At 44.1% G+C, this 11,175-nt stretch overlaps 1 protein-coding gene across 1 annotated transcript in view; it reads right to left on the reverse strand.

The window, feature by feature from the left end:
- Nucleotides 1-1,888: 1,888 nt before the first annotated feature.
- T265_13729 (hypothetical protein) overlaps nucleotides 1,889-11,175 on the reverse strand; it is a gene marked incomplete at both ends in the record, with an annotated part of 36,824 nt that continues 27,537 nt past the window's right edge. Inside the window, one exon of the mRNA XM_009170202.1 lies at nucleotides 1,889-2,025. Coding sequence (XP_009168466.1) covers nucleotides 1,889-2,025 — 137 coding nt within the window. The remainder of the gene's footprint in view (nucleotides 2,026-11,175) is intronic.

The following is an 11,175-nucleotide window of genomic DNA, read 5'->3' on the forward strand; positions in this document are numbered from 1 at the left end:
AAAATGGTTCAAGTCACGTTACTTTGTTTTTTGTCTATCTGTCGAAGAACGGCTGGTCTGAATGTTGCCACATGGCAAGTCCACACGACATCCAACGCTCTACCTAAAGAACTACACGCTTTATGAAGTTCCACATCACACAGCACCTAAGTTAGTAGTTAAATTGAGTTAAATTATGTCTTTAATCAAACCGGTTACTTATCTGTACCCTGTTGTGAGATACTTCGTGGGAAACCCCGAAAAATCTACTGATTACTTGTGAGTAGAATGCACGCATATTTGTCCACCAGCTGGAAGACCATTCAGTCCTTAATTTGGATGACCTGATTATTCATGAATAGACACATTTTTAGGAGCTATCCACAAGTCAGCAAAGCGTATGACTGGTTCTAAGAGTCTACCAATCCAAACAAGGCCTGGCATTGTACTACTCATAAGGTTGCTGAAAATCTGCCTGAGAACATCATAAACGAGAGATTCAGCTGGGTTCCAGGTGAGCCTCTCGAGAAAAACCAAATTAGTTTGCAACTGAGTGTATATTCGCTAAGGACTGACATTGTTTGCCCCGAAAAAATCACACTTGGTGGTGAAGGGGGCTTCTCCGTAAAAGAAGTTCTTTCTCTTCATTTCCAGCGCGGATCGATCTAACAACTGGTTCCTTCATACATATGTGGTGATTACGTTCTACGTGAAAAAATTTGACAGCGACGAATTTGAAGCACTGCTTATCTAGCAGTCTTGGTCATTTGAGACAGCTTACGTTTTCCTTGAAGAAACGGTCTGGGATAACTAAGGGCACATTCAGTACATTCAGTACTAATAAAGTGATCGGGAGATCCCAAAAGACCGCACCTATGACCAGTGGCCATAAAATCAACTACAACATCTTACCTGAACAGTTTTTACGCTGGAAAACAGCAGTGCGGTAGGAAGGAATAGTCAGTGTTTGTGTCTGGAAATCGAGGATCACTCTGTGCCCATTACAGAACAGAAAGCAAACGAAATGCAAAAATATCCAGCTCGGATTCATTCGAAAGTAATACGCTCCAACGGGTGTCCTCCAAATAACGAAATTTCCAAGCGGTGCTTCCGGAGCAATGTGCACGTGATTCTCAGCCTCAGCTAATAGGTGGCAAATCGGACTTATATTGATTTCATTGATTTTGCTCAACGAAAAGCCATGAAAGGCAGCACTATACGCACAATACGGGTTCGATAGTTACGTACCACGCATGACAAATTGTATACCGTCTGAAGGGCGGCTGCTTTCCATATAGGATTTACAATGAAGATCGTTTAATGAGACAGACGTTCACGAAGGAGCTTTCGAAAGCTTTGCAACACAAATTGCTCTGAAGGACTGGATCAGTTTGCTCCTGTGTGACTTTTTGGTGAAACGAGTAATGGTCATCTGTTGAACTCGGCTAAATGCTCCCAAATAGTTTGACCTTATTAAGCCTCTGTTGAAGAAAACCTGTTCGCCACTCTGTTCATGCGTTGTGACCCGGTTGGTGTTCCCGTTAGTCGCCGATCTACTTAAGGTGACTAGAAAATGCGGATTTGATGAACGAGATTTATTCAAAATCTAACTGCCTGGCTGACGATGTTTTCTACACCCCCTTTCTTGCATAGTTGCATCGTAACTGATTGCCCATCAAAACCGTTATAGGAATGAGTGCGCCGCCCATGAGAAATACCTATGAAAGTTCAACGGTACTATCTCTTACAGTGAAATGGGGAAGGTGTAATGTCTAGCTGTAAAACGGCATTCAAACTGTTCAGACCATGTGTCAAATTTTCCCCTATACAAACAATTCGTTCAGCTGTAACACCCTTCAGGTACCTAGCTACCATGCTACCCGAAAGAACCACGAGGGCTAGGATACTGCCAGGCGCCGAAGCCTAGGCAGGGGAAGTCGAGTGGCGCAGGTCGGGTTCGAACCACGGACCCGCGCTCTAACCACTTGAGCTTCTTTGGAACAGATGTGAATGGATCTGTGGGCTGTCGCATAGCCAGACGTATTTCTGCTGTCCATTTAAACAGGCTGGAAACGGCAACCAGTGGCAGTTCCGATTGTATCAAAGTCCAGATGAAAACTCTGTGTTACACAAACTGGCTCATTTTCTACGATGAGAAGACACAAAGAGCCAGCAGTGCTCAAATGCGTACGAATTAGCGATACCTGCGTATGTCTGGTTCATCAAATGCGACTGAGCACTAATCGGTCCGATGTTGATTGCAGGTTTCAGGAGATTCAGTTCAAGAGGCAACCGTTTTACACAAGTTCAGAGTGAGCATTGTTCATCGTAGTTCATACTTGTTTCTGGTTCGTTCATATTTTGGATATCTCTCGCCGCTTTACTGACAATAAGCACTGCTCTCTTGACAGGTCAAAGGCTGAGCAAACGAACATTGAAGAGGTGTCAACATGACTCTTATTCCTACATCGTGACGTCAACGTTGGACAGGAGAGTGAGCCGGGGCAACAGGATAAGTTTTCTTTTCGTTCCAGTTCATTAAAAACCACCGTCAACTGCACCTCACGGAGGTGTTTATTTAGCCAACCTGTCTCACACAGTGTACTAACTCAGTAGGTCAAGGAATTATCAGTAGATACGGGAAAATGCAGTAGAATTATTTATAAATTCTTGTGGACGACAGAGTCGGCAAGACTCAACAACATCTCTGTACGATGGAGACTGTCCTAAACTTATGTCCTGACCGCTTACACCAGTTGATCCGGGCGACAGTCTTGTAACTTTTGCATTCGATTTCCGAATGTATTTGTCATTTCCAGAACAAAGTTTAATTGGTCCCACTCACCAGAAACGCACAATTCAGTGAGGGCGGCCACAAAACGCAAGAAAAAAGCGTTGATAACTCAGTCCTGTTGCTAAGTGTTAGATGAACCTTAATTGCATAATTAATTCCGAAAATTTCTAGACTGATTTTCAGCAAGGTATTGAGTAAATAAGATCCAGCCAACGCCTGATGATCGGCCGACTTGCTTTTATGATTTTTCGGGGATCCTTCCTAGACATGCAAGCAAACTTATTTGTTCCAAGTCCCATCAACGCTGTGCCTTTATATTTTTCGGGGATCCTTCCTAGACATGCAAGCCAACTTATTCGTTGCAAATTCCATCAACCCTGAACCCCGATAAAGAAAAAGGTCTCGTGTGACTTCGAGTTTTTTTATACCCGATCAAGGTTTTGCCCAAGAGTCATAACGCATGATTAACCTTACATTCTAAGTTAGGCATCATACGACCTTCATTTTTAATTAGATTAGAAATACTTTTCAGTACAGTGAAGTTCATACAACAGGGACCGACTGAAAATGAGCTTTGTGGAGCAAAGTTGCTGATAAAACGGCCAAGTTGAAACAGACACAAGTGATTTACCGCTTTCAGGCTAAGCGCAAGAGACAGTGTAAGTAGTCTGGAAGGTCTCGCTTGGGAGAGGCTATATCCTGGAAGCAGTCACTTTGGCCGGTCACTTCAGACAGCCTATCCAGAGGTGGAAGAGTATGTACCAAGTAAAGCCTGTACACTGCCGTAGCCTCTCACCCAAAAGACAACCTAAAACGATACCTTCCGGAGGAAAGTCTACAATTTTTAAAGGCATGTACAAAGTAAGTGAATGGATATCAGTGCGAAAATCAGGTGGATTGAGTGCGCCATTCGCATGTGATCAGTAAAAAAGCCAAGGCCAGGAATTGGTTTTAACGTAGTTCATCCGAGTCCTTTCACTTATCAAATAAACTGGACCAAGCTTCGGAGTTTCAGAAAACAAAATCGTCCAGGTGTATTACCCTTTTGGTGCCTAGCTTCCATGCCACCCGGAGGAAGGACGAGGGCTGGGATACTGCCAGACTGCCCAAGCCTAGATAGGGGAAGTCGAGAGGCAGAGGTCAGGTTCGAACAACGGACCTTCCGGTCAGTATATTCGCGCTCTAACCACTTGGTCTATCTCGCCCTTTTGGTGCCTAGCTTCCATGCCACCCGGAGGAAGGACGAGGGCTGGGATACTGCCAGACTGCCCAAGCCTAGATAGGGGAAGTCGAGAGGCAGAGGTCAGGTTCGAACAACGGACCTTCCGGTCAGTATATTCGCGCTCTAACCACTTGGTCCATCTCGCCCCTCTCGGAGTTTCAGAGATACTAGAGAACCACGTACGTGATTTAATTACACAGTGCTTTACAAGTGGACTTTGTTCACTCGTAGTCCAAAGGCTCTGATTCAGTTTTCTTTTTAAAGACAATATTTTCAAGGATCCCCTGCTAGAACTTTAAGAGGTATTTGTGGACAAAAAAGAGTTTCCGTACCTCCTGATCACACGAAGGATGACCTGCCACCTGAATTCAGTCGATCGATCGATCAGCTTGCGCCCCTTTCTGTGTAGTCTTGTTGTATACCTGTTGAGTGCCCATGCTCAACGTTAAAGAAAGCAACTAATTTCACTTTTTTTGGCTATACAGCTGAAAAAGTTTCTTCCATTGAAAACTGAAAATGTACTGCCTGGTTAAAAAAGCCCAATTCAGAGAAATAGGAGACTGTATAATAAAATCTGAAAAGATTCAAACCACGGTATGATTGGGTGTTTGTTTTTTCCAATTCAAAAGTCACGGTACGATTGGTCCGAAAAACAAGCCCGGATAAGTAAGCAAACGTGATGACTTCCCATGTCGACTGAAACCAGAATGGGGTGGACTAGTGATGTGGAACTGTATCCGAAAAAAGCTACCATTATTCCACTGTCCTTAACACCTCTTACATAATCCGATCACAGTACATTACAAGACTAACAGATACACCAAGTTTGCCCGCTACGATATCTAGCCCTAAAACAGGTCGAAGTTGTGTTACTCTACAGAACCGTCTAGGCAGCTTGGCGCGCGTTATGAATATCCAGCAGGCTGTCTGGCATTAGTTGGGATTGCAGTCACGCAATCGAAAAATAAACACAAACAGTGCACGCCCCCGTTCGACTAATATCCCAGAGGTCGTGAAATGTGACACTAAACAGTTTCGTTCACCCGGAAAGATGTGGCGAAATTTCAAACAGGCTTGCCAGACATAGAACTCGTTCAAATTTACAGTGTTGATCGATAAATCTCTCGCTTTTAGGAAGCGACAATACATCTCATAATTCTTATGTTAGTGTAATTCACTCGATGTTTAGTAACCACTGCTCACATTTTACCACTCGTGTGCCCTTGAAAAGGTGGATCGGACATTAATTAGGACACGTTGCACGCTGCTAAATTCACCCGACATTGCTATTATGTTGTTCTGTAACTGCGACAAGTGACTTCTTTGAAACCACCTGGAACAAGCACCACCGAACAAGACGATCGATCAAATTCTGTGACAGCATCGAGAGGCTTTGTGACATGGTTCGCTACGTCAACTCTTTGTGGTCTCACCTAAAACAATTCATAAGTGCACTTATATACATGCCAATTCGGTTTTGACGAGAGCTGAATCTCTCATTTATAATGTTCTTAAGCGAAACCGGTCGTGGGCTGGTTTTTTCCCGGTTTGGACTGGAATTGCCAGCTTGAAACAATATAGCATAGTGACGCCTGAATTTGTCCTCTCCAAAATACAACTTCCCTCCCTAAAAGGAGCGCTTTTTCTCGGCCATTCAAATGAAATACAAAACCTCCAGAGGAGATAGAAGCAGTTGTTGGAATTCGGACTGAATGACTCCCGGGAAGGGGTTACCTCTGCACGACCCGGAAGATGCTAGCAGTTTTTGGCATGGTAACTAGGTTCCATCCAGCAGTTGTGAACAAGGGTTTTCAAAAGCTAAGTTCAGTTCTGCTGGCCACTTCAGAAACCCGACAGCTGAGTCTCTCGTACAAAACGATGCCTCTGCGTGATGTGGCGAATCATCAGTTCAACATTGTTTGGTCCAGTTTTTCTGATCGAAGATTGTGTGCTTGTTGAACCCACACAGTCCTATTCGTTAGATACTGTAGATCGTTGAATTACACTGATTCGCGCTCAGTGGATTATTCCGAAACCTTTCGAAACCGGACGATGCCATCATATCCTTTTTGTAAATTTTTACAGTGTATTGCATTCTCTAGTGGAAGCGTGTGGTGAAGTGCAATCATTCGTAAATTAATTTGTTGCTAATAAGGGGCCTAAGCAACTCTCAGCTAAACGTCTCGCTTACAGTATTTTTCAAATGGACTTGCTGCGATCGATCGATAGTATCACCTTTTTGGATCTTGGATACGATGCCAGCCGAAGGAAACACGAGGGCTACGACACGGCCAGGCTGTGCAGGCCCAGACAGGATCAGTCAAGATGCTGAGGTGGGATTCGAACTACAGACCTTCTGGGCGGCAAGTTCTCAACGTATGTCGACTTGCCATTAGGTGGTCTCTGGTTATACCACCTTAAATTGCTGATGACTGTACTTCAAGAATTGCGTGCAGTTAGGGTCCAACTGGGATATAAGTGTGACGGAAACTCGAGGACTACGTCTACATGGTATGCTTATTGAAGACAGAATCGGTAATGGGCTGTCGCGAAGTCTCATCAACTTCATGATTACTGTGTTCTGTAAAGAGAGTTTGGCTATCTTCTTCTAGTTCCCGTCACGGACTTTACGACGAAGTGGAAGTAAGTCCCCATGTCCCTTGTTGGGCGAATTTCGATCACAGGAGTGTGACACCTTTACCCCTACTCTAACAGTGGCTTACCAAGGAACGGATATTGACTACTTTATGGTAAATGATGCGCTCTGCATGACGATAAATTTGGTGACCACCGAGCAGAGGATTCAAGGGAGGGTAAGGAGGTCATCAAAAATAATGTCAGACTGATTTCAGAGCGGAGGACAAAGTCGCAGAGTACTTGTCACCTTCGGGTTCGGTGACAAAATGAAGTATTGAGCACCCAAGTAAAATTCAAAGTTTAATACAGATTTACAATGAGTTGCTAAAAAGAAATCCAGAGGAATGGCTAGTTATATGAGGAAATGTTCGAAATGGGCACCATCTTTCATCTTGGTAACTCCTTCATATGGGCGAACTCTCAATGGGAACCACCTGGTTGTCAAGGTCCCATTGGAAGTACCCCCGTACCTTATTACCGATGGCGGTCCAAAACGTCTCCATCATGAACACCAGAGGAAGACGACTTGTCTTTGTACGTCCCACAACAATGAGATTTACATGGCTCTTGATCACCGTATTCGAAGTACTTCTGCAGCTGTTTAGCCTTGATGCACCTTCCAAGTCAGCAAAATACTAATATCGCTTCAAAAATTGCTATTTTTCCTACAACACTCAGTTGTTAATCCTTTTGAGGTAGCCGACATACCCTTACTCTCTGGATGGACGCAGAGGTCAGAAAACGTTGAGTCGATGGTTCAGCTATCACTCATTATGTAGATTTTGCTCGGATTAAAACGATGGCTGGAACAGACGAAGTCAGCAAGTCAACGTCACACTGGTTACAATCAGTAGTCAATACTGAAGGTCAGGACTGATACACCCGGCATAAATTCCGCAAATCACCCAAGGCTGAGAAGTGACTCTCTGACCAAGCGATACGCAGTTCGGCAAAACTGTTGCTTTCAATAAGTTTGGACCTAAACGTACAAAAGCCAAATGCGTTTAGGATAAACAAAAGCCCAATTCTTAGAACGTTTGATGGCCCAAATTGCACTTCACACATACCTGTTCACTTTGCTTTGTGGTCTGGACAAAATGGCTGCGCGACTCGACCAGTATCAGGCCAAACGACAGATCAATATTGAGGTTACCTTTCTAGCTGTTCTGTGATGAAAAGATATTTAGTTAGGGTCAATATCAAGCACGTGGCTCAGTGTTTTAGTCAAATCATGCAACACACCACTTTTAAACCGGGGATTGATCTAAACTGACTTGGAGTTTGCCATCTGTGCGACTTCTTGGCAAGGTCTCAGCTGGAGGAGTTTCGTCCGAAAACTTCGTTGCGTAACCATTCGATCAAAACACATATCTCATAAGTTCCACTCCATCATAGTGTCTTCTAAGTAGGCGTTTATTACTCTGTCACACAGGTAATGGACGAACTCGTGTTTACCTGAGAGAAACATGGCTGCTAAAATGTGTGTGATGGCCTATCCATATTGGCTGCGATAAACGCACAGTTACGTTGATCCACTTAGTATTCTGGCCAGTAAAAAGCCAACAGCAGATGGAGGCTTTCTTCTCCACCTACACATGTCTTTCCGAGCTTACGCTGAAAACATCTATTCTATGAACTACACTCATTTGCAAACTAATTTGGTTTTGCGAGAGACTCACGTGGAACCAAGCTGAATCCCTCGTTAATGATGTTTTTAAGCAACTGAAATTGCTGCACCAGGCCGCCTCATGTTTCATTTGGTACGATATTCAAGATATCACGATACGTGTATAGGCGTACTGCACTACTCACAAGGTTGCTGAAAATTGTCTTAACTAATCTATGACTTTTGACGTTCAGCTTCGGACGGTTTACTGACTAATGTGATCGATTTGGTTTCCCCCGGTTCATACGTTTGAACCAGCCATCGGTAAGTGGGCCATGTTCTTCGACACTGGGAATATACTACAACAAATAAACATAGGGGATTCCACTCGACTTCCGACGGCTTACCTTCACGTCACGAACGCAGAAGAAAGGCCACGAACCGCTTTATTCGTGAAATCTAATCATTCGAATCTGATCAATACCCCGGACAAAGAAGTCTGCGTTACCGATTCAGCGACGCGTTTTTCCGAAATAATGGTATTTTCCACACACACCCCCACACACACAGCGATTAGTCCCTTCAATAGATGTTTGTTCCCGTCTCGTCCCTATTCACATATACCTTTGGGGATTATATATATATGGTGGTGATTCGACCAAAGTGAGCACACGCAAATCAATCAAAAAAAACACAATAGATGAAAACAAATTATCAGTATGATGAAACGATGAGGTTATATGTGTGATTTCGTCTAGTTACTTCTGATAAACGACGACAAGGAAGAGTTGTTCAACCTGACCTAAAATGCATTAGCTTTGATTTCAGTTAGTACTTGTTTGTTTTGTGCTTCGGCTGTTGTCTTCCCACGAACCGCTATCAGACAACTGCAGTTCTTCACAGCGGTGAATTCCAACAAGACCGATAATCGTTGACGCTTGTGCAAGGCCGGACGTTGGTTGCCATCCCTTACCGCGTATTTGTCTCTATACGCAATCTAAATGGAATTTTAAGTGCCCATTGGTGTGCCTCAACGAAAAAACCAAAGGCTTGGCAACTTAACCCCGGTCGATAGGTCAGTGTTGAAAAAAGATTCCGAGTAACCGTCATGCTAACTGAGTAGATGTTTATGTTTCTCCTTAGGACTAAAGTAGTATGTGTAAGGCGACTGAAAATCGTTAGCACATGCTTACGATAATTTGTGATGTCCAAAAGAGTGGGGCGGGATTTGACATCTAGGAGATGAAAGTAATTGTTTTAGTAAAACTGACGAGCATTCAAGAGTTATGCTGTTGTGCTGTACAACTCAAAACATTTTAGGATTTGGGGAGATCATTTCATGAAACGTTTGTTGATCAAAACTGAGTTTAGACAGGCAGCTGTGAGTTAATGCACGTGTCATTTTTAGCTTAGCTTCAAACAAGTGCATAGCTTCCGTGTGGCGTCTGTTTGAACAACAACAGAGACTTGGCTTTTGGAAGTGAGGCAGTGGATAATATGTAGAGGATCAGTAGCCCTCAGAAAACTCTTCATACTGAAAACACGAAGATTTATTATGCTGTACAACACCTAACACCGGAAAGTCGTAAAACACCAGGTGCCTGATTACAAACGGATAAGTCGTGGAAACAGGTTTCAACAAAAGAAGACCACAAGTAAACAGTTTCGCCTGCCTGACTTGAATTATCATGCAGAAGGTTCTGGAAACTGCCACTGGAAGGATAAGTCAAGCAAGTCTGTCGTACCATTATATCAGACAGTTTTCTAACGACGCGTGCCCAAAGGCGGCGGTTTATCTACAACAACAGCTGCTAGCCGCAGTGAGTATTGTTCGCTTTCCTATTTCGTCAACAATGAGACAAAGTGCGGGGCCGAGATAGACCAAGTGGTTAGAGCGCGAATATACTGACCGGAAGGGCCGTTGTTCGAACCTGACCTCTGCCTCTCGACTTCCCCTATCTAGGCTTGGGCAGTCTGGCAGTATCCCAGCCCTCGTCCTTCCTCCGGGTGGCATGGAAGCTAGGCACCAAAAGGGTACTACACCTGGACGATATACGGCAGTGAAGCATCGATGTTGTACACTAATGTCATGCTGTCGATGATGATGATGATGATGATGATGATGACGACAGTGAAGCGGGCGCTTCAGTGACAGCATTTTAGAATGGCTGACAAATTTCACGCCCTGGCAAGATCCTTCGCAATCAGCATGATAATCGAAACCCGAACGCTGAAGTTCTTGAACTGGCCAAGAACGAGGACCGAGTGTGCTCCACACATGCTTGGCAGAACGCGTAAAACAAAACGGACGACAAACGCATACCAAAACGAAATGCACTCATTTGCAAACTAATTTGGTTTTCCTTCCGACTCACCTGGAACCCAGCTGAATCTCTAGATTGTGATGTTTCCAGGCAACTGAACGTGCTGCACCAGGCCACCTCATGTTCCGGTCGCTACGATATTCGAGATATCGCGACTCATGTGTACTCGAAATGCACTACTCATAAGGTTGCTGAAAATTTGTCGACAGCCTACGACCGGTTTCGCCCTTCTTGGGGCTCACCAGGTAGGCGCAGTTCCCGAGTTTCTGTCAACCTTATGTTCTACTTGAAACCAAATTTCACGAAACTAGCCAAGGTTGTCTCACTTGTAACATAAGGCTGCGTCTATCTGGTGAGCCGAGAAGAGCGAAACAAGTCGTGGGCTGTCGAACACTTTTCGATGGCCTTAGGAACACCGGTATGTCAAGATATATAGTGCGATATCTCAAAGATCATGGTGCCTTGAATGTGAGGCGACCTTTGTGCGGCACATTCTGTTGAAGGATATCATAAAGGAAAGATTCAGATGGAATTCGGTTGAGTCTCCCGATATAACCAAAGTAGTGTACCTGGCGAATTTCTTGAAATTTGGGTTCAATGAGGAACATAAGGT

This window comes from Opisthorchis viverrini (assembly GCF_000715545.1).
Source record: "Opisthorchis viverrini unplaced genomic scaffold opera_v5_95, whole genome shotgun sequence".
In the NCBI taxonomy this organism is placed as follows: domain Eukaryota; kingdom Metazoa; phylum Platyhelminthes; class Trematoda; order Opisthorchiida; family Opisthorchiidae; genus Opisthorchis; species Opisthorchis viverrini.